The following is a 23,521-nucleotide window of genomic DNA, read 5'->3' as shown; positions in this document are numbered from 1 at the left end:
AAGGACTAAATTCCGATACACACAGTTTCACCCGAATTTGCTGATTCTGGGAGTGCTGTTGGAGACTTGCTGGGACCTTCAGAAGGGAAGCTATTGACTTAGGAAGGATTGGCCTCTGACCGCAGCGACTGGTAGGCTAGTGGCGACTGGACTTCGGCCAGACCGTAGAGGATTCTTGGGATGCCGACCCTGCAACCAGGACCCCCTTACCATCTCGGAGTACCGATGAATCCCGGCAGGAAGACCCCCGTTGACCTCTTCACATCTACAGCATCCTTGAATCATCTTCAGCATTCTTCATTCCTTGCATCAGGACCACTTGCTAAGATTCCATTGCAATGTGGATAAAGTGCCTGGAACTGCTGAATGACTGCTTCTCCCGTGAAGGTAACAGTTCTTCAGGACCTTATTTGTTCTCCTGACTAGCTCCCCGTCGCAGTTGGTAGCCCCAAACTACTTCTAACCACTGCATTGACACTACCTACGTTTTGTTTCAAAAAGTTTCCAAATGTTCAATTGGTTGACTTTGGCAAGGCTTGTTCGTGGTTGAGTGAAATTGCTTTGATTCATTATTGCTTGTAAAATCTATATCTTCGGAACCCTTTCGTTCTAGCATCTAAATAATTTAAAAAAAATAGTACATTTTTGTAAATTGGTGTCAGATTTTGTTTGAGTGTTGTCGATTTCTTAAATTGTTTTGGTGCTGTTTAAATGCTTAACACTTATTCTTTGTAAAAGCGTTGCTGCTCAGTGCTAGAGCTACCCAGGGTTGAGCTGAAGGTTTGAAAGACAAATTCCAAGTGTCCTAAAGGGGTTTGTAAGTGTATTACACGGCGAGGTTGCACAACTACACCATATAATTAGGGCTCCCGGTTTTATGGTATTTATTTTTTTGACATTTCCGCCTGTATTTATCCATATTTATTTTTTGCAAAATGTATTTGTATTTGTTCATATTTATTTTGGGTTTTGTGGAAAAATTAAGCTGAAATTTGTATATTTCCACAGTTATTTAACGGGTAAATATGCACTCATTCTCGAATGCCTACTAGGTTTCAATGTTGTAAACCCCCACAGAAGATAAATCATGCACTGATAAGAAAATATGCATATTTCAGTATCAACTTTGTGCATATCAACTGCTGTTAAAACCTCTTTACTAAAATTCCTTTCCTTTCTAGCCCCCTTACCTATCAATCCACACAGCAATTGGCAGTCATGGGAGCTAGTATTCAGAATTACTCAAAAAGCAACCCGATTTCTGTTTTTATCCACATTTAAAAATAAATACAGACAAGAAAATAAATGTTTTCGGTCTATATATATATATATATATATATATATATATATATATATATATATCTGTAAAAATTGACAACATGGAGCCTTACATATAATACACCCTGATTTCCTCACACCCTTCAATTACCAGACAGTAGTTGAGATCTACCGGGTGGCCACATGATCATCCTTCCATACGTTTGCTAAACATTACCTCGAGCTCAAGCACACCTTGATATATACTCTGCCAGGGGTGTGTTGCATGACCAGTATTACTCAATCCCACCTCTCACAGGGTATTTCTCTTGAACTCATTCATATGAGGAATCTGAGAGCTAGTATCTATCAGAAGAAAAAGTGACTTTCCTTCTATAAATATAATTGTATTTGATACAATATCATCTTATAGATTTTCTCACTGCACTCCCTCTTCCCCTGAGTTACTGTTTGGATTGATAAAATCGTAAAGCATGCAAGCACATTGTATGCTTTATTGGCGCTGTCATCAGTACTGTCTTATTTCTTCTCCATGTGCTTTGATGGGGCACAGTTGCCAGATGGTGCCTTATATGTTCCTATTCCCTCACATCCGGGGTGGGCCGAGTCATGGCTGTGGCCACATGGCACCACTTGGCAGTTCTGGAGAGCTATTGCTGGGTAAAAAGTTTCTCAGCCTGTCTGGCACCTCGAGGATATTCATAAAGTAATCATTTTGTGGCAAGATGTGGTATCCACCAGAAATATTGTTACCGAAGATAAGTAATTTATTCTGATCAGTCTCTGTTCAGTTTCTCTGTCCCTCCTGTTGACTTGCTGTTTTAAAAAATTATTTTCTGATTCCTCATCCCTGGCGCCTCACCTGCTTACATTTCTTCCTATCTGTCTCAGTTCAACCGCTGCCAAAAGGGGATCAGGTCCTGAACTTTTCGGATGCCGAAGATTTGATAGACGACAGCAAACTGAAGTAAGTTATGTGTATGGCATAGAATGTTGGGGCATGGTCACTGGTGGCATGTTAAGGGTTATAGAGTCTCATGGTAAAAGAATCCTAATGTCACTGTCCAAATGGGCATGTTTTTGATGCTTCAGTGTTCTGGGGTCATTGCTTCCGGGAAGAGAGTGAGATGGGAATAGAATGTTGTGACAACTGTTAGACCTGACACCTTTTGGCGTGGTTCTTCCCCCATCTTTTTGCCTCTGACTCATGTGTTTTGATGCTGTGCTGGATTTCGTTTTTGCTGATTTAGATGCTTTGGACACTCTGCCACTGCTGATCAGTGTCAGAGTGTAAGTGCTCCCTCTGTAAATTGTGATATTGATTGAATATACCTGATTGGCATATTTGTGTCACCACGAAGTCCCTAGTAAAGTGCACTGTGTGTGCCAGGGCTGGTGATGACAAATGCTACTAGTGGGCCTGCAGCGCAGATTGCGCCACCCACATGAGTAGCTTTAAAATGGTGACTCAGGCCTGCCAGCGCAGAGCCTGTGTGCAGTCAGTGACTGCCATGTCAGCCTGGCCAGTGTCCCCACTGGCTGGGCCTAACCCTTCCCTGCCTGTGCACATCAGTCACCCCTATGGAAGGCTCAAGGTACCCCCCTGGGCAGGGTGCAGTGTATGGATAAGGTAGAGCATGTACTAGTGCAGGTCACATGCTCTGGTAGTGGGCTGCAGCCATCTTATGTGCTCACTGCTGTAAGGCTATCTTGCTCCATAGAGTAACATGGAGGAGGCTGGGCCCATGTGATACCAGCCTATCTTCCCATAGGAACAAGATGGGACATAAGTGAAAGATTATCCCTGAACTCAGAATTTAATGACACATCTTTTAGTGAAGGGTGTTTTTAAATCCTGTGTTGGAGAATAGCACTTTTAGAAAGTGGCTGTTCTCTTGTCTAAACCTTTCTGTGTGCCTGGGTTTGTGGAATGCCTGCCTGGTCTGGATGTGACAGGGGGGGCTGCAGAGCCCCAGAGGAGAGGGTCGGAGCCATCCCGGGGATGAAAGGGCACATCTGCCTGCCTGGGAGGTGGGAGGAAGGAATGCCTGATAAGTGCTGGGCTGTGCTGGCCTGCCTCCCACTGCTAGCCCCCTCCTGATGGTCAACGGACACCTCTGGCCCTGAAGCTGACAGGAAGAAGAAAACCAGAGACACCTCAGTGCTCCGCAACCCCCAGAACTGGTTTAGACTGGACCAAGGGCCTCCATGCACAAAGACTTCAAAGAACTTCAAAGACATTGAGGGGTATAAGGAAAGGACCCCTGACTACAGAAGTTAGATTCTGAAATTCTGCAACCAAGAAGGAACCTCTGCTGGAAGGAGGACGGCTAGAGAACCAAAGGAAGATTGCCTTGCTGTGTGCTCTAAGGGCTGACCAGTTCTACTGTCTACCTGGAAGCTGAGGAGAAGAAAGGGGCTTTGCTGTGTGCTGTGACCCTGCCTACTTGAAACTGCCAAGACTCTGCTGTGTGCTGTGTCTACAACTGAATCTCCAAGGGCCTGAGAAGAGCTGGCCTCCTGTTGGGAACCCAGGACTAAAGGTTCCTAAAGCTTTCCCAGAAAACGGCTGGAAAATCGTGCTGTTGGGACCCGAGACGCGTGGTGCTGGACTGCGGAGCGTGAGGAAGGGATCGGTGTGCTCATCGGCACATTAACCGTGAGGGTCGGAGGCCTGTGGAGCCTCCCCTCGTGAAATCCGCTCCCAGGTGGTGGCAAGGTCGAGAGGGGGGTCTAGTCGAGACCAGCGCCCTGGAAAACCCTTTGCCGCCAAATCACCACCGCGGCCCGGGGCCAGGAAACCCCCCCGCAATCTGCTCCGAGGTCCAGGAGCTGCCGCGGCGAAGAACGAAGCCGCCGCGCCCCCATTGGCTGAGGGAGCCGAGCCCCCTCACTAACGCCGCGACGGGATTGGCCCGTGCGGCGCAGCGTCATCCGTGGTGGTGGGCCGTGATTGGCCGAAAGAGAGGAGCGTCATCGTTGGCCTGCCCCGGGAGCCGCGCTGCCAGTGGCTGACTCCCGGGTGCTGCGGGAGGCTCGACCCAACGCCGCGACGGGATTGGTTGGTCCCGGCGTAGAGAGAAGGAGGAGAGGAGACGACCCCTCAGCGAGAGCCGACCTCGCCGAGGGAATCTGAAGCGTCCCGCACCCCTGGCCAGCCGTCCCCCACCAGGTGAGCAGTACCGCCTCCCCCGCCGCTCGTTGGATTGTCGAGAGCGGGCGGGAGAGGACAGGGGACCGGCCGGGGCGGGGACGCGTGCAATCTGCTCGGCCGGCGCGCCTGAGTTTCAAGGAGGCGCGAGGCTGCACCTGGGACGAGAAAGAGTCCCTGAGCCTCGCGCAGAAGCGCATTGACAGCGCTTGAAGCCCCTAGGTGGGACCAAAAGGGGGCATGGTGTTTTACTGCTCGTTGGGAGAGCGAAGTGAATAAGAAATCAGGGGCAATATTTTTAGACCCCTGATTGGAGAGACTTGAGACTGTTTTGTTTGATTCTGAGAACTGCCTATTTACAAGAACCATTAAGAATTAAGTGCAACCATTAAGATAAAATGCTATGTTGTCTAAAGAAGTGATTATCGTGCAACTGCTTCATTTACATGCTGAAACTAGATAAAGCTATATATTTTTATAAAATATACTTACCTGTGTGGTCTCAGTTTGTGGTGGATTGGGGATTATTGTTGTGTTAAGTGCAAATGTTATCCACATTGCCTCTGTTTAGCCTAGACTGCTCGTGCCATGCTACCTAGAGGGTGAGCAGGGGTTATCTCAGAGGGTTATTCCGTCGCCCTGACCGGAACCAGGGGTCCCTACTTGGGCTAAGGTACTTACCTCTGCCAACCAGAGACTCCCGGTTCTAACATTGGTGGCTCGCGGTGCGGATTTTGAACTAATAATTGCACTTGACCTGCAGTGATTTCTTGTACATCATTAGTCTAGTTTAGCAGAACAGGTTGCGCAAGATTTTTTTCTTTTTGGTGAAACCTTTTTAGTTGAAAAAGGGTAGGAAGCATCATGTCTCGGAAAGCGCCAAGCGTGAATGGAGACGTGGAATTTGAAATCCAGGAGTTGTTAACCTATAACAAGGAGCAACTGAGAAAAGTCTGCAAACAGCTTGAATGCCCAGTGAGGGGCGGCGCAAATAAGGAAGAGCTACGGACAGCTCTGAGGGCCTGGTGGGAGGCCAAACATGGTGACCCGGAAGCTGCTACTGGAGAGGGAGACACACCGGAAAACGGGTTTTTGCCCAGTGAATTGCCAGTGAGGAAGCCAGGGTCTAGGACCGGCAGCGACCACTCCAGTAGGGTTATGTCTCCAGAGGAAATAGAGGAGAATCAGCGAGTTAGGGCCCATGAGATTGAGCTTTTGAAGCTCAGGGCGGAAGCCGATGAGAAGAGACTGCGCCTAGAAGTTGAGAAAGAGGCGCAGGAGAGAGCGGCGCAGGAGAGGAGGCATGTTCTCGCTTTGGAGGAGAAGAAGCTCCAATTGGCTCATGAGAGGAGCATGAAGGAGTTGGACTTCAAATATAAAGAGAGGGTGTCCAGTTCTAATGGTGGCAGCGCACAACCAGTACAGGCGGGTAAGGTATACATACCAAAGGATCTGGTACAGAATTATCAGAGGGGTGAGGATATTTATGCGTGGTTCAGAGCGTATGAACTTGCCTTAAAGATGAATGAGGTGCCTGAGAAGAATTGGGGAGCAGGATTGTGGAAGCATTTTGAGGCCTCTGGGAGGAATGTTTTGGCACCCTTGGAAGCAAAGGATGCTTTATCCTACTCCGCCATGAAGGAGGCTTTGTGCCTCAGGTATGGGCTCACTGCTGAACAGTACCGCCAGAAGTTTAGGAACTTCAAGAAGCTTGATTCAAGTACTTGGGTGGAGTGTGTGAGTATGTACACGCGTGCACTGGAAGGTTGGATGAAGGGCAGCAAAGTTACTGATTATGTGGGGTTGTGTCACTTGATTAGTAGGGAGCACTTAAGTAGTTTATGTGTCCCAGAGCTGCGCCAGCATATTTTGGATAGCAAGTTAACTGATCCCAGTGAGCTTGCTAAAGAGGCGGACCGGTGGACAAGCACCAGGGTCCACAAGGGGGTGGTAAGTACCCCAGCCAAAGGTGGACAGGGTCCCCAACAGAAGAGTGGGGGGGACACGGGTAATCAAAAGGAGTCTTCTAAAGGGCCCCAAAGTAGTTCCCAGGAGAAGGTGTCTCAACCCCCCAAGCCTAAGAAGTCCTGGCCCCATAAGGGCCCGCAGGACAAGAAGACCCTCACTTGCTATGCATGTAGGGAGGTGGGGCACATTGCTCCAAACTGTCCAAAGAAGAAATCTGCACCCACTGGTGCTCCAGCTCCAGCTCCGGCGTTAGCCAGTGTAGCTTTGGGAGGGGATTTGATTTCTAGTGGGGAGGAGGGGTTAGCTTTGATGACCCTTGTCTCTCTAGGAGACCAAGAGATGGCCCAGGAAACCTTGCTGCACCAAAACACTAAGAAATACGGGCAGAAGGTTACCATCAATGGACAGGAGGTGGAGGCTCTGAGAGACACAGGGGCCAGCGTGACATCTGTCAGGTGTCGGTGGGTGTCTGAAGAGCAAATTATTCCCCAGGTACTCCGGCCTGTGGTGGCAGCTGACAGTTCAGTGCGCTACTGCAAGTTGGCGAAAGTTCCATTCGAATGGGGAGGAGTCTCCGGTATTTTGGAGATTGTAGTAAGTGATGCCTTGCCTGTAGATTGTCTATTAGGTAATGACCTGGAGAGCTCCCCATGGAAGGAGGTGGAGCACCGGACTCACTTGGAGATGTTGGGTTTGCCTGCGTGGATCTGTGTGTCCACCCGTGCAATGACAGCAAGAGAGGGCGGTCTAGCAGAGCTGGAGCCTGGAACAATGGCCCATGGACCTGCCAAGAGAGGAAGGGGTAGAGGGCGCGGGAAACCGGCCCCCACTGTTCCCACGGTCCAGGAGGAGGCAGACCCGGAAGGGGATGCCCTGGAACCTACAGGGGAGCAGGTGGCCGAACTAGGGGAATTGCCTGAGCTGTCCCAGTGGCAGCAAGAGGGTGGTCCCTCCAGGGAGGAATTCTGCCAGGCTCAGAAGGAGTGCCCTTCTCTCATTGGTGTGCGGCAGCAGGCTGCCGACCCGGCCGCAGGCCTGGGGTCCAAGGAGCATTTGATCTACTGGGAGGATGACTTACTTTATAGTGAGCCTAAGTTCGCTGAGCCCGGTGCAGCCCGTGTGCTGGTGGTACCGGAGCGCTTCAGGAACTTCCTACTGGGTCTGGCTCATGACGTGCCTCTCGCAGGACATCTGGGGCAAGACAAGACCTATCACAGGCTTGTCACCCATTTCTACTGGCCCCAGATGAAGACACACGTCTCTGCCTTTTGTAAGTCTTGCCAGACTTGTCAGGCCAGTGGCAAGAGTGGAGGGAAGCGCGAGGCCCCCCTCCAACCCTTTCCCGTGGTGAGCACCCCTTTTGAGCGGGTGGGCATTGACATCGTGGGGCCCCTGGATCTCAAGACAGCCCTAGGCAACAGGTTTATCCTGGTCTTGGTGGACCATGCCACTCGGTACCCGGAAGCCCTTCCGCTCAGGACAGTCACCGCCCCAGTGGTGGGCCGTGCCCTGATGGGGATCTTTTCCCGGGTGGGATTTCCGAAGGAGGTCGTTTCGGACCGAGGGACAAACTTCATTTCTAAGTATATGAAGTCCCTGTGGAGTGAGTGTGGGGTGACATACAAATTCACCACTCCTTACCACCCTCAAGGAAATGGTTTGGTTGAGAGATTCAACCGCACATTGAAGGGCATGATTATGGGCCTGGAAGAGCCCATGAGACGGAAATGGGATGTCTTGTTGCCATGCCTGTTGTTTGCCTACAGGGAGGTGCCTCAGAAATCCTTAGGGTTCAGTCCCTTTGAGTTGCTGTATGGCCACCCTGTCAGAGGGCCTCTGACTCTGGTGAAAGAGGGGTGGGAGAAATCCCGTGGGAAAACCCCTCAGGATGTGTTCAGCTATGTGCTGGCCATTGGCAACCAGACCAAGCGCTTCAGGAAGCTCGCTCAAGAGAACCTGGAGGCTAGTCAGGAGGAAATGAAGAGGTGGTATGACCAGAACACTTCTCTGGTTGAGTTCCAACCTGGTCAGAAGGTGTGGGTGATGGCGCCAGTGGAGCCTTGTGCGCTCCGTGACAAGTGGTCTGGGCCATATGAGGTGTTGGAGCGCAAGAGCGAGGTTACCTATTTGGTTAACCTGAAGACTCCCAGGCAGCCCCTGAGAGTGCTACATGTGAACCGCCTCAAACCCCACTTTGAGAGGACGGAGGTGACTATGCTCATGGCTACAGATGCTGGAGGGGAGGAGGATAGTGATCCTCTCCCTGACGTCCTGGCAGTCAAGGAGCAAGATGGGTCAGTGGATGGTGTGGTCCTCTCCCCCACCCTGACTCCAGAGCAGCAGGAGGACTGTCGCCAAGTCTTGGGTCAGTTCGCCCCCCTGTTCTCCCTGACCCCAGGTGTCACCAAGTGGTGCGTCCACGACGTGGACCCTGGAGACAGTCTGCCTGTGAAACAGAAGTTTTACAGAGTGGCTGACAAGGTCAGAGCCAGCATCAAGGAAGAGGTTTCCAAGATGTTGACGCTAGGGGTTATTGAGCCCTCAAGCAGCCCCTGGGCTAGGCCAGTGGCCTTAGTGCCTAAGAAAGCTGCTACCCCCGGTGGCACCCCAGAACTTCGGTTCTGCGTGGACTACCGTGGGCTCAATGCGGTCACGAAGACTGACGCGCACCCCATCCCCAGAGCTGATGAGCTGGTGGATCGGTTGGGAGCTGCCCAGTACCTGAGTACTTTTGATTTGACTTCCGGGTTCTGGCAGATTGCCTTAACTGACGGGGCAAAGGAGAGGTCAGCATTTTCCACGCCAGAGGGGCACTTCCAGTTCCGTGTCATGCCCTTTGGGTTGAAAAATGCTCCCGCCACATTTCAGAGATTGGTCAACCAGGTACTGGCGGGCCTGGAGCAATTCAGCGCAGCCTACCTGGACGACATTGCTGTGTTCAGCTCCACTTGGGAGGAATACCTGCAACACCTCACTGAAGTGTTGAAGGCTCTGCAGAAGGCAGGCCTCACTATCAAGGCCAGTAAATGCCAGATAGGGCAGGGATCGGTGGTGTACTTGGGACACCAGGTGGGGAGCGGCAAGGTGGCGCCCCTACAGGCGAAGATTGATACCATTCTGGCTTGGGAACCCCCCAAGACCCAGACTGAGGTGAGAGCCTTTTTAGGTCTCACAGGGTATTACAGACGGTTTGTCAAAGGCTATGGCACCATCGTGGCCCCTTTGACAGAGCTGACATCTAGGTATGAGCCCAGGAAAGTGAATTGGACTGAGGCCTGTCAAACTGCTTTTGACACCCTCAAAACTGCCATGTGCACAGCACCGGTGCTTAAGGCACCTGACTTTTCCAGTGAGTTCATTGTGCAAACTGTCGCTTCAGAGCAAGGCGTGGGAGCAGTACTCTCACAGATCAATGATGAGGGAGGAGACCAACCTGTGGCTTTCATTAGCCGGAGGCTAATCCCCAGGGAACAGAAATGGAGTGCCATTGAAAGAGAAGCTTTCGCTGTGGTCTGGGCTCTGAAGAAGCTGAGGCCCTACCTGTTTGGGACTCACTTCCGTGTTCAGACCGACCACAGGCCCCTCAGATGGTTAATGCAGATGAGGGGTGAGAATCCAAAATTGTTGAGGTGGTCCATTTCCCTACAGGGGATGGACTTTACGGTGGAGCACCGCCCTGGTACAGAACACGCCAATGCTGACGGTCTGTCCAGATTCTTCTGCCTTAGTGATGAGGACTCCCAAGAGGTTGGGTAGTTCTCCCCACTTTCAGCTGGAGGGGACACGTGTTAGACCTGACACCTTTTTGCGTGGTTCTTCCCCCATCTTTTTGCCTCTGACTCATGTGTTTTGATGCAGTGCTGGATTTCGTTTTTGCTGATTTAGATGCTTTGGACACTCTGCCACTGCTGATCAGTGTCAGAGTGTAAGTGCTCCCTCTGTAAATTGTGATATTGATTGAATATACCTGATTGGCATATTTGTGTCACCACGAAGTCCCTAGTAAAGTGCACTGTGTGTGCCAGGGCTGGTGATGACAAATGCTACTAGTGGGCCTGCAGCGCAGATTGCGCCACCCACATGAGTAGCTTTAAAATGGTGACTCAGGCCTGCCAGCGCAGAGCCTGTGTGCAGTCAGTGACTGCCATGTCAGCCTGGCCAGTGTCCCCACTGGCTTGGCCTAACCCTTCCCTGCCTGTGCACATCAGTCACCCCTATGGAAGGCTCAAGGTACCCCCCTGGGCAGGGTGCAGTGTATGGATAAGGTAGAGCATGTACTAGTGCAGGTCACATGCTCTGGTAGTGGGCTGCAGCCATCTTATGTGCTCACTGCTGTAAGGCTATCTTGCTCCATAGAGTAACATGGAGGAGGCTGGACCCATGTGATACCAGCCTATCTTCCCATAGGAACAAGATGGGACATAAGTGAAAGATATCCCTGAACTCAGAATGTAATGACACATCTTTTAGTGAAGGGTGTTTTTAAATCCTGTTTTGGAGAATAGCACTTTTAGAAAGTGGCTGTTCTCTTGTCTAAACCTTTCTGTGTGCCTGGGTTTGTGGAATGCCTGCCTGGTCTGGATGTGACAGGGGGGCTGCAGAGCCCCAGAGGAGAGGGTCGGAGCCATCCCGGGGATGAAAGGGCACATCTGCCTGCCTGGGAGGTGGGAGGAAGGAATGCCTGATAAGTGCTGGGCTGTGCTGGCCTGCCTCCCACTGCTAGCCCCCTCCTGATGGTCAACGGACACCTCTGGCCCTGAAGCTGACAGGAAGAAGAAAACCAGAGACACCTCAGTGCTCCGCAACCCCCAGAACTGGTTTAGACTGGACCAAGGGCCTCCATGCACAAAGACTTCAAAGAACGTCAAAGACATTGAGGGGTATAAGGAAAGGACCCCTGACTACAGAAGTTAGATTCTGAAATTCTGCAACCAAGAAGGAACCTCGGCTGGAAGGAGGACGGCTAGAGAACCAAAGGAAGATTGCCTTGCTGTGTGCTCTAAGGGCTGACCTGTTCTACTGTCTACCTGGAAGCTGAGGAGAAGAAAGGGGCTTTGCTGTGTGCTGTGACCCTGCCTACTTGAAACTGCCAAGACTCTGCTGTGTGCCGTGTCTACAACTGAATCTCCAAGGGCCTGAGAAGAGCTGGCCTCCTGTTGGGAACCCAGGACTAAAGGTTCCTAAAGCTTTCCCAGAAAACGGCTGGAAAATCGTGCTGTTGGGACCCGAGACGCATGGTGCTGGACTGCGGAGCGTGAGGAAGGGATCGGTGTGCTCATCGGCACATTAACCGTGAGGGTCGGAGGCCTGTGGAGCCTCCCCTCGTGAAATCCGCTCCCAGGTGGTGGCAAGGTCGAGAGGGGGGTCTAGTCGAGACCAGCGCCCTGGAAAACCCTTTGCCGCCAAATCACCACCGCGGCCCGGGGCCAGGAAACCCCCCCCCCCCCCCCCCCGCAATCTGCTCCGAGGTCCAGGAGCTGCCGCGGCGAAGAACGAAGCCGCCGCGCCCCCATTGGCTGAGGGAGCCGAGCCCCCTCACTAACGCCGCGACGGGATTGGCCCGTGCGGCGCAGCGTCATCCGTGGTGGTGGGCCGTGATTGGCCGAAAGAGAGGAGCGTCATCGTTGGCCTGCCCCGGGAGCCGCGCTGCCAGTGGCTGACTCCCGGGTGCTGCGGGAGGCTCGACCCAACGCCGCGACGGGATTGGTTGGTCCCGGCGTAGAGAGAAGGAGGAGAGGAGACGACCCCTCAGCGAGAGCCGACCTCGCCGAGGGAATCTGAAGCGTCCCGCACCCCTGGCCAGCCGTCCCCCACCAGGTGAGCAGTACCGCCTCCCCCGCCGCTCGTTGGATTGTCGAGAGTGGGCGGGAGAGGACAGGGGACCGGCCGGGGCGGGGACGCGTGCAATCTGCACGGCCGGCGCGCCTGAGTTTCAAGGAGGCGCGAGGCTGCACCTGGGACGAGAAAGAGTCCCTGAGCCTCGCGCAGAAGCGCATTGACAGCGCTTGAAGCCCCTAGGTGGGACCAAAAGGGGGCATGGTGTTTTACTGCTCGTTGGGAGAGCGAAGTGAATAAGAAATCAGGGGCAATATTTTTAGACCCCTGATTGGAGAGACTTGAGACTGTTTTGTTTGATTCTGAGAACTGCCTATTTACAAGAACCATTAAGAATTAAGTGCAACCATTAAGATAAAATGCTATGTTGTCTAAAGAAGTGATTATCGTGCAACTGCTTCATTTACATGCTGAAACTAGATAAAGCTATATATTTTTATAAAATATACTTACCTGTGTGGTCTCAGTTTGTGGTGGATTGGGGATTATTGTTGTGTTAAGTGCAAATGTTATCCACATTGCCTCTGTTTAGCCTAGACTGCTCGCGCCATGCTACCTAAAGGGTGAGCAGGGGTTATCTCAGAGGGTTATTCCGTCGCCCTGACCGGAACCAGGGGTCCCTACTTGGGCTAAGGTACTTACCTCTGCCAACCAGAGACTCCCGGTTCTAACAACAACCATAGAGGGTCATGGGAATTCTGGATTATAGATTTCTGAATCTGGAACCACGAAGAAAAGGTTGAGAGTACTGGTGCCTGGGATTGGCAGAGGACTGCAGCCATGGTGAGGATGGTTGTTGTCATTTTCCTCGCTGAATCTATTGTAGATGTATGTGCTTGCAAAATCTTGCCATCCAGTAACTAGATCCGGAATAATTGAAAATGTGTGAAAAACACCTCATGGCCATTGACTCAATTATTTCTACTCTTAGACACCTTTGCAACATCTCCTCAAAGAGATCCTAATTGTACCTCAAAGTGTTAGTTTATGGAAATTACTCGGGTTGTATTAAGCCATTGCTTTAGACAATCTGCAACTGAATATCTTTCCCCTTTTGAGTTGTCAAAAAGTCATGTACATTGATAATGGGTGTTCAGCTGCAAACATGGATTATATGTAAGCAACATATTGATGCAGCTGTAATCTGAATTCTCATACTCCAGTTTAAGGTAGTTATGTCTGATAGAGAATTCTAACTGTAGATTTCTCACCTTGGAACGTTCCTCCGGTTGCAGACTGGATCTGGAAAATCTTGAGCATTATCTCTGCGTGCCGGTATGCCATCCGCATTGTACCGAAGGCGATCCGCAAGCGAGCTGTGAAGCTTCTAGCAGCACAGCACAAGAAGGCACAGCACCGTTCCTGATTACAAAGGAGATCTGGGACCCGGTTGCAGAGTCAGTCTCGCGTTCGGTCACCTTCCAAACCGCTAATCCATTCTTCAACTTACCCCTCTCTGACCTCTTGCTTCCAGGCCTAGCTCCTGCACTTCTCCAGCAGAGCTAGAGGCTGGGTCTGCTCCCTGCCTCCCTGAATTCCTTGGCGCCGGAGCGACCCATGACCAACTTAAGAAGTTCCATCAGCTCATGCAGTCCATTTTTCTCCACCGACTCCCTTTGGCACAACTTGGGGCCCTATGGAGCCGAGAGGTGCCCCAGCTAGGATACCAACAGCGGCACCCCTGGATCCGGACGGAATAGCGCTGAGGCCTAGGCTAATGGCAGAGCATGTCCTCGATACACTGCAACTGACGGCGCCACCCAACCACATAGAGCCCATTCTCCTGTCCAACTTTGAGATGGTGCTTCTCACATCAACTCTGGCCAGACCTCATCAACCATCTGTTTTGAACACGATACCTTCATCCCTTGATAGACCAGATTTGGGTTTTGGGGGTGGTGATGACGATGGCCATCAGTTCCATGGCCCATCTGATGAACTGTGCCAGTCTTACAATGAGGACTACTAGTAGGAAGAGCTATGAGATGCCAGTGTATTGGACTCGTCTTCAGAGTCTGGCCTGGTTTCTCCTCCGGGACCTGCCATGGAGGAAGGTTAATCTTTCGCCATGTTGGAGAGGAGGGCAGCAGTGGTCCTAGAGTTGCAGCTCCCTTCTATATAGTTCAAGGCCAACGACTTTACAGAGGTGCTTCTACTGGGGCTATCCTTTGCAAAGCCCCTGCTTCCCTTCAAAGAAGCCCTTCTGGAGATCCTCCTGGGGTCTTGGGCCAAGACCTGCGCAGGTGTTCCAGTGCACAGGATTGTTGCGTGTCGCTAATGCGCTGTTCTTGGAGATCCAACTTTCCTCACAGAGCACCTGAGTCCCTAGTGGCGCAGGCCTCGGCTGCCAAAATCAATCCCAGCGTGTTCCCTACCACCTTCTCGGATAGGGAATCCAAGAAGCTGGGTGTCTTCGGAAAGAGGATTTTCTCTTCCACCTGCCTAACGTTGTGGTCAGTGAACACCGTATTCCACTTGGGCTGGTACACTCACACCTTGTGGGTCATGGTTGTGCAAGTGCTGCCAATGGTCTTGAGGGATACAAAAGGGTGTGGTGATGGACGGAGCATCTAAACCAATCAAACACTCACACCCAGTCAAAAGATCTGGGTTTAATCCATCACCGTTCTTTAGCCCACTCTGCCACCCCAGTTCAGACATGGCTATATGCAAATCAGTCTGACCCTGTGCCTCATGGGAACAATCCAGCCCGAACTGCCAAGCCATGCCTTCCCTGGACCGGAAACAAGCTTCTGAGGACCGGTTTCTGGCATTACAGCCGTCTTCAGCCCGGCTTGCTTGAATCAAGAAGCTTGTTTCCGGTCCAGGGAAGACATGGCTTGGCAGTTCGGGCTGGACTGTTCCCATGAGGCACAGGGTCAGACTGATTTGCATATAGCCATGTCTGAACTGGGGTGGCAGAGTGGGCTAAAGAACGGTGATGGATTAAACCCAGATCTTTTGACTGGGTGTGAGTGTTTGATTGATTCAGATGCTCCGTGCATCACAACCCCCTTTTGTACCGCTTTTGGCCGCCATAAGTGTGGCAGGGTATGCTCAGACGTGAGTCCCTTGCTCACTTTGCCACTGGATTCAAGCAAGCCGGGCTGAAGACGGCTGGAATGCCAGAAACCGGTCCTCGGAAGCTTGTTTCCGGTCCAGGGAAGACATGGCTTGGCAGTTCGGGCTGGACTGTTCCCATGAGGCACAGGGTCAGACTGATTTGCATATAGCCATGTCAGAACTGGGGTGGCAGAGTGGGCTAACGAGCGGTGATGGATTAAACCCAGATCTTTTGACTGGGTGTGAGTGTTTGATTGATTCAGATGCTCTGTCCATCACCACCCCCTTTTGTATCGCGAATGGTCTTGAGGGAGGCTGGCGCCATTTTGAACCAGACCATTCTTGATGGCTGGGAAGCAGCAAAGTTCACTACCCGTTTGATTTGGACAGCACTGACTCGCTGGGCAGGGCCTACTCGGAGAACATGCAATCATCACTGATGGATATGCCTTGTGATGGCTCCTGCCTGTTCAGCAATAAGGCCAATACAGCACTCATATGCTTTAAGGACAGTTGGGTCACTGCCAGGTTGGTGGTATTCTCCCTGGGGCCGCACCAACAGCACTCCTCCTTTAGCTTTTCCGTAGCTACAGGAGGGGCTCTCCTCGGCGTCCACAGTACTGTCCATATTCCCAAGATCATTAGGTTTCCCAGCCTTTTTGAAGCTGTGAGTGTTGTTCCCTCGGAGAACGTAGGACTCAATGCCAGTGTATTGTCCAGTTCCCTCACTCCTCAAGTTGTCACAGCCTCCAAGTCTCTTTAGCATGCCCACAACACAGTCATTCTGTTGGCAGCAGGATCAGACACCACCTGCCCCAATAGGGAAATACTACATCGGACAAGTTTGTGCTTCAATGGGGTTATACCCCAGGTGTTGCCTGTTGTTCACGGTGGGTCATAAGCATTTCCAGTTTGATGTGCTCCTCTTTTGTCATAGTAGTGCCCCTCTGGCGTTCATGAAAGTGATGGCGGTGGTTGCAGCACATCTTTGGAGATGAGGAGTCCCAGTCTCCCCCTACCCCGACAACTGGCTGATGACGGCCGGCTTGCCTCAGGCAGTCACCCACCTCCAGACTACGGCGAACCTCCTGCACTCACTGGGGTTCACTATCAACATGCCGAAGTAACCTGATTCCTTCTCAGATGCTCCATTTCATCTGTGCTATTTTGAACATGTTCACACATCCTCCAGAGCGGAGAGTCCGGTATATTTCGACAATGATCCCAATGTTACAGCCCCAGTCTTGTAACTCAGTGCGATTGACTCTGAGGATACTGGGTCTCATAGCCTCCTGCATCCTGCTGGTGAAAGACATCAGATGGAACATGCGGATTCTGCACTGAGATCTGAAGTCGGAGATGATGGTGACGGATAGATCCCTTCTGGGCCGTCTGGGAGGGGTGGTGATCAGAGGACTCTGATCTCCAGGTGAAAACTGGTCCAGGTGTTCACGGATAACACCACCCCCATGTAGCATTGCAACAAACAAGGCTAGTGGGGTCGTGCACTCTTTGCCAGGAGGCCATGTACCGCTGTACATGCGTGGAGCGTCAGGACATCTTTCCGGTCTTACACCACCAGGCGGAATCTCTGAACACCAGGACAGACAAACTCAATTGTTGATGCCTCGTGGGTCACGAATGGTGCTTACATACAGAGGTGGCGCAAGGTCTCTTCCAAGAATGGGGAGAACCTTATATCTATCTGTTCGCCACTGCAGAGAATGCACAATGTCATCAGTTTTGCGAGTTAGAGTTTCCAGAGCAGCTCTCGCTCTGAGATTTGGTCTGTTTGGAATAGAACCAGTGGTGTAGCTTCAGGAGGGGTGTTTGGGGTGTTACTTCCCCCTAATAAATGTATTTTCTGGTAAATAGTTGGCTACAGGTGCTTTCAGTCCAGTTTGGTGAGGTTTTACATACACACAAACGCACCCACACACTCTCGATCTCTCAGTTTTGAAAGTTTTCAAAAATGTTGGCTATTTTACAAAATGTTGTGATTTCTCTCACCTAGTACCACTACCAATCTGCATTCCTCTCCATTCCACTGCCCCTTTAAGCCCTTCTCATGCACCCTGCTTGTGGTATAATGTTTTTTATAACTATATTGTGGGAAAATCTCAAGCTTGCACCCCACCTGTGAGAAAATGGAGTTCTGTTGCAGTACTTTCACTTTTTACCTGGCTGTTGATGCAACGTTGACTGTACTGGATCCCTGCTGTCTAGGTTCCCAATGCCAGTGTTCTTTCCCTAAAACTGTACCCCAGTTGGCCCTTCAGGCACCTTTAGTCCCTAGTAAATGGCACCTCGGTACCATTGGGCATTGGGACTGGAGATGGTCCCCTAGGGACCACTCGTCTAGGCCACGCAGCCTGCCACTGCAGCATGCATGGCCTGGTGCAGAAAAGAACAACACAGTTGACGTGGGACACTGCCTGTGTCCCATTCCTGTAGCACTGCCTAAAGTGTAAGTCACCACTCTAGTAGGCCTTACAGTCCTAGTGCAGGGTGCACTACACCACAGGTGTGGGCATATCTGCATGAACAGATATGCCTCTACAATATTTAAGTCCATTCTTTAATATTGTAAGTGCCATGGAAGCCATAGAGATTACATATGCTGGAAACTCGACAACTCTAATCACCATGATGGCTTCTCTGAATAAATATAAAAAAATTAAAAAAATGATGGCTTCTCTGAACCCAGGATTGTTTGGTACCAAACTACTCATTTTAATAAACCCACACTGACACCAGTGTGGGATTTATCGTACAAAGTACTCATAAGGGCTAAGGTACCTCCTGAAAACCAACCAACCTTTGTGTGGTCACAGACTGGCTGTAAGCAGCCAGCCATCACCCAACAGGTTTCTGGGCCCCTGGGTCAAGAGCCTCTGCTCTCTGGGACCATAAACAATGAACATCCTGGGCGGAGGTGTCATACCTCCTTCCTCCCTTCCTCCCTTCCTCAGAATGGGCCCAGTACTCGAGAGGAAAGCTTCAAAGGCCTGCAGTCTTTGTAAAGCGACCCGCAGCCTCTGCTGCTACCAGCAGATCGCAGCCCCGGTATGAACTATAAACCCCCACTTTGGGCAGGAAAACTTAGGAGAATAGGAGTTGTCCTCTCCTCTGCCAACTCCAACCCTAAGGTGGGGGAGGTGAGGTGTAGCACATCTATGAGTCCCCGCCATCTTGAAAAAGGGGGGACCCCTCCAATCAGGGCTAGGTCTATGCCCAACAGGAAGGAGGCAAACTTGAGGGTATAGTCACTCCAGATAAGTCGCCCATTGGCCTTACCTGCTACTCCCATAAAACTTAGTATATAGGCGTCTCCCCTAGCCTGGAAACTAGTTTCTACCGACCTAAGAAGGGCGAAGAAGACACCATGCAGCGAAGCCTGAAGACTACTTCTGACTTGGACTTGGGCCCTGCCCTACCGACTTGTCTCCAGTTTCAAAGACCCTGCGAAGACAATGCTTGTCCTGCTGCTGTCAACTTCCAGAACCTGAGGAAGACTGCCTGCCCATCGACAAAGACCAGAGACTCCTCAGTACAACAGCTCTGTCCACAAAGAAACCTACACAAAGGATTCTGGTGCCCTCTGAGTCCTTTAGTCCTGCCCATTCTGTACCTGATACCTCTGGCCCATGTCCAGGTGGACCACCGACCCAGAACAGCTTCCCCCACAATACAGACCAAGTCCAGCATTGGCTGACCCCTCCTGGACTCCACGACGACACCTGCAGCCTGAATTCAAAGGATTCCCCTGACCGCAACTAGCTCCAGTAAGAAGAATTCGATGTCTAAAGGCACCCCTGCACTTGAAGTCCTTGGGCCTGGGTGAGCTGAACCGACGGAGCCCCTACGACCCCCTATACCTCTACTTACCTCTGCTGTCGCTGGTCTCCCTCCTACAACCTCTGATGCGACGCTTGTAGCCTGTTTGTCTGAAGCAAGTTCTCCATTGGAAAACATTGGATGTCCGACGCTGTATTTGCATCCTGTACCCGGCTGCCACTGTGCCACTGGTGGTGTATGTTTGGTGCTACTTTGTGGTCCTCCCCATGCTTGCACCTATGCCCAACAAATGTACCTATCTGCAAGCAGTGTGGCTTTGAGCACTCCCAGCCTTGAGACTCATTGGGCGAAACCCGTTAAGTTCAAGGCATGCGAGCTGTAGATCACATGCTTTGCATACTCCTGCCATCTAGTGTTTGGTCCGGATGTTTGTAATTTGTTTTTCTTCGAAAAAGTCTTTCCAGTCAAAAGGTAGGTGACTCCCCCTTTCGGTGATATTGGGCATGGGCATCGATTCCATTGTTAGATTGTTTTTTTCTGCCATCGGGTTCAGACGTGAATTGCTGCTCTCCGATTCGACAGTTTCTCGGGTATCCCTCGGTGCGCAATCCACTTACCCTCGACGGTATTGTTTTTGATCACGTATTTCCTTTCTCCGCGTATCATATTTAATACAAAAACCTCTTTTTGATCGGGAAACTCGTAGAAGGCAGTCTGGCTTACCCACGTCGGTCTGCCTCGCAGTCGATGGAGCATACTCCATTCAAATTCTGCACTCGGTGCCACGCGAAATTCCTGCGCACCGACTCGCACGAAGTGTGCAACCTGTGCTTATCTCCGGAGCACAACGAACAAGACTGCGACACATGTAAATCTTTCCGCTAGATGAAAACGCTCCACGACCTTCGGACTCGATGTCGCGATATGCAGTCAAATCACCGGCTCCATTCCGGACCTCTTCGGAGAAGATTCAGAACAAGAAACCGGCTATGCCATGGGGGCCAAGAAAGAACAAAGGAACCTGTCTCCGTCTCCGAGTCCGATGTGGACGAAGATATTCCGCTATGTCAGCGTATTGTGAGTACTGATCCCCCCCCTTGCCCCAAAGTCCAACTCAGCCGAAGTAAAAGGCTCCGGTTCCACGTCTTCCTTCAGGCCATGGTCGGCACTGAGAACATGTTTCCAACACACCGCTTTCGGGCTCTGCACCGAATCATATGTCAAAACCTTCCGGCTCGGGGTCGAGATGTCCACACACAGGCACCGAGCCGAAACCTTTGGGTTTGAAGCCCAAACCCGTCTCTGGCCCACCTCCTTCAACGCCAAAATCAGCTTTGGAACCGGAATCCTCGGCCCCCAAGACACCGGCAACGAAAACTTTGGCGCCAAAACATATAGATGCTCCAATACCATCGAAGGAGCCCCGTTTAGATGTTACGCCTCCAAAACCGGACCCGAAACAAAAGGAACTGTACATCAATCCAAAAACTGGACATATTGCGATCAAATTGCCACTCAAACACAAATCTGACTCAAAGGAAGCCTATCACATTCCTTTAAAGAGGAAACATGTGGGTACTAACCCTTCTCCTCCTCCATCACCTCCTTCCCCGGAAACACACTTTTTAATTACCCCTACTAATTCACTACCACCATACACACCTGATCATCAGGATGACTGGGAAGGGGATGGGGACAATGATCCTGCACCTGCAGACCCCTGGAAGTATTACAACACAGATTCTCCCACAGGTAACTATCCTGATCTTTACACTCTTAAACCTTCTCCACCAGATGACAACGTAGGCTATATAGAACTATAAAGCAGAGCTGCTGATTATCACGGGGTTCATTTATAAACGAAAGAGAGTCTGCATTCTAGACTTTTTTCGTTATTTTTCAGTGCGGGCCTCATATATATACACTCGAGTGGGATCCGAGAGAGGTGAGGCTCACTTCTGAAAAAGTATTGGTAAGCACGTTTATTAATCTTGATTATTTTCACTTTTGATAGTTGGATATGGCCTGATTACGAGGCATGTAGGCACGAATAATGTTAATTGTAGGAGACTATATTCTTTTTATTTTTCTCTTTTAGATTTGAACTAATCTTCACACTACTTGTTCCAAGAGTTTACAACTGAATACCAAATATGTAAAAATCTTATATTACAAAACTGCAGTGACATTATAGCTATTAGGTCCTGACGAAAGCCAGAGGAATACCCTCTTTCTATGGCTGAAACATGTTGACCACGTGGACAGTGAATTGGTTATAACTGTCCTTCACTTGTTTTTATTTCAGAAGACTCTATTGAACATGTATCGAGTAAACAGAGGTATCTTATGAGTTTATCCGATTTTACTCACACTCTTTCACTACATGCACTGCTTTCTCACTGTAAGCTTGGAAGAAATGTTTCTCCTATCTTGCTTTTTCTTCTTGTAACCACAAGAGGATATAACTAAAGTCGGTGTCTTTCTCGATAATTGAAGAGGGAGCTCGACTTAGTTGTTTGGTAATACCCAGATGATGACACTGGGCAAGCTTCTCTGTGCAATGTTAGGATACCATATTATCCTGGAGTGGGTATGATCTATCCCTCCTTTTCTTTCATGCTTTTTCACTTGTGTTGATAGTAGCCGCTTTTCACTACAGTGCCTTTATTTCACGTTCTTTCTACTGTTCTGAATATAGACATATAGTGGATACAGCAGTATACAGATTATACTTCTTATTTACATAGACATTAAGAGACCACCATATTTTGTTAGTATTATAATCAATAACTACAGACAAATGGGTGCTAGGAATTATCTGTTCTGGTTATTGCCTGGAGCTTACCAACAATCCTCCAAATATTCCTCCACGTTTACACAAAATGTCACCAGACCATTTACACTTCCTCAAACAAGAGTTTCAGTCTCCCCTTTTGAAGGAGCCATAGAGCCTGTGCCACTACAATATCAGAAGTCGGGCGTATACTCCCTGTACTTTCTCATACCCAAAAGGACGGTTCTCTCAGACCTATTTTAGATCTCCGTGAATTAAACCTTTACATACAATCAGACCACTTTCACATGGTGACACTTCAGCAAGTGTTCCCACTGTTACAACAGGGCAACTATATATCTATTCTAGACTTAAAGAACGCATATTTCCACATTCCAATACATCCTGCTCATCGCACATTTCTCAGATTTGTGGTTGCGGGGCAGCATTACTAGTTCAAGGAACTCTCATTCGGAGTCACCACTGCTCCCAGACTCTTTGCGAAATGTCTGGCAGTAGTCGCTCACCTGCGAAGACAACCTATTCACGTCTTTCCGTACTTGTGAGAAAGTTCCCTCTTTCTGCAAAGTGCTCCCATTTTTTGCTGAATTGCTGATGTGACTATGTGTGCCATGGGTACCTGCTAACCAGGTACCCTGGGCCTATGTTCTTTCCCTAAAACTGCATTGAAGCCTAAACCCAATTGGCATCTCTGGCCACAGGTCAGCCCCTGGTAAATGGTACCACAGGTACCCAGAGAAGGCCTCTAAGAGCTGCAGCACTTATTGTGCCACCCTTGGAGGTCCTGTACTTTCACACTCACACACTGCCTTTGCAGGCTGAGTGTTTTGGTGCAGAACAAAGTGAAGAGTCGACAAGGCACACATCCTGTGTGCCATGCCTACAACCCACTGCCCTAACATAGATCAGTCACCCCTCTAGCTGGGTGCCCTATACCAGTGGTGAGGGTACAGGTGCATGAGCCCTGTACCCCTACAGTGTCTAAGACTCCAAGTCCATTCGTAGGCATTGTAAGTGCAGTGCTGCCATTAAGAGTAGATGGTGCTGGGAGTTTATCATTACGAACTCCACAGCACCATAATGGCTACACTGAAAACTGAGAAGTTTGGTATCAAACTTCTCGGCACATTAAACCCACACTGATGCCAGTGTGGGTGTGCCTACCTGCCAACTCCACCCCTCAGGTGGGGGAGGCGAGGTGAGGCTCTGCAGATGAGGGGACTCAGCTAATCAGGGAAAGGTTTATGCCCTAATCCCACTGGAGGGTGGCATAATAGGGGGTGTACCCACCCCAGGGAAGGGACCCATTGGTTCCAACCTTTTACCTACCTGTAACACCCCTAAATCTAGTAATTAGGGGCACCCCTGATCCTTGCTTCCTCAGACAAGAACCAACTACAAGAAAAGTAGAAGGACCGAACAGCCGTGCCGAAGCTTACAAGAGCAAAATGCCCACTGACGGCCCCAGCCCTACCGGCCTGTCTCCACCTCGTAACCTGCTCCTTCAAAATCCCGGTGTGTCCTGCAGCCAGCAACCTCGAAAACCCCGGAGGACCTGCCTGCCTTCCCCCACAAAGACTGTCTCTCCCCTGAACACCGGATTTGTTAATCTCTAACATCTGGCCCCGGACGGA

General features: G+C 50.5%; 1 protein-coding gene across 1 annotated transcript in view; it reads left to right on the top strand.

Moving 5' to 3' along the window:
* The window catches only part of MCRS1 (microspherule protein 1), a 238,183-nt gene that overhangs the window by 179,995 nt on the left and 34,667 nt on the right, over positions 1–23,521 (top strand). The window contains exon 9 of the mRNA XM_078689171.1: positions 2,170–2,245. Coding sequence (XP_078545297.1) covers positions 2,170–2,245 — 76 coding nt within the window. The remainder of the gene's footprint in view (positions 1–2,169; positions 2,246–23,521) is intronic.

Source organism: Lissotriton helveticus, chromosome 1_1 (genome assembly GCF_964261635.1).
Source record: "Lissotriton helveticus chromosome 1_1, aLisHel1.1, whole genome shotgun sequence".
Classification (NCBI taxonomy): domain Eukaryota; kingdom Metazoa; phylum Chordata; class Amphibia; order Caudata; family Salamandridae; genus Lissotriton; species Lissotriton helveticus.
The sequence above is the reverse complement of the archived record's forward strand: the minus strand, read 5'-3'. Positions and strand labels throughout refer to the sequence as shown.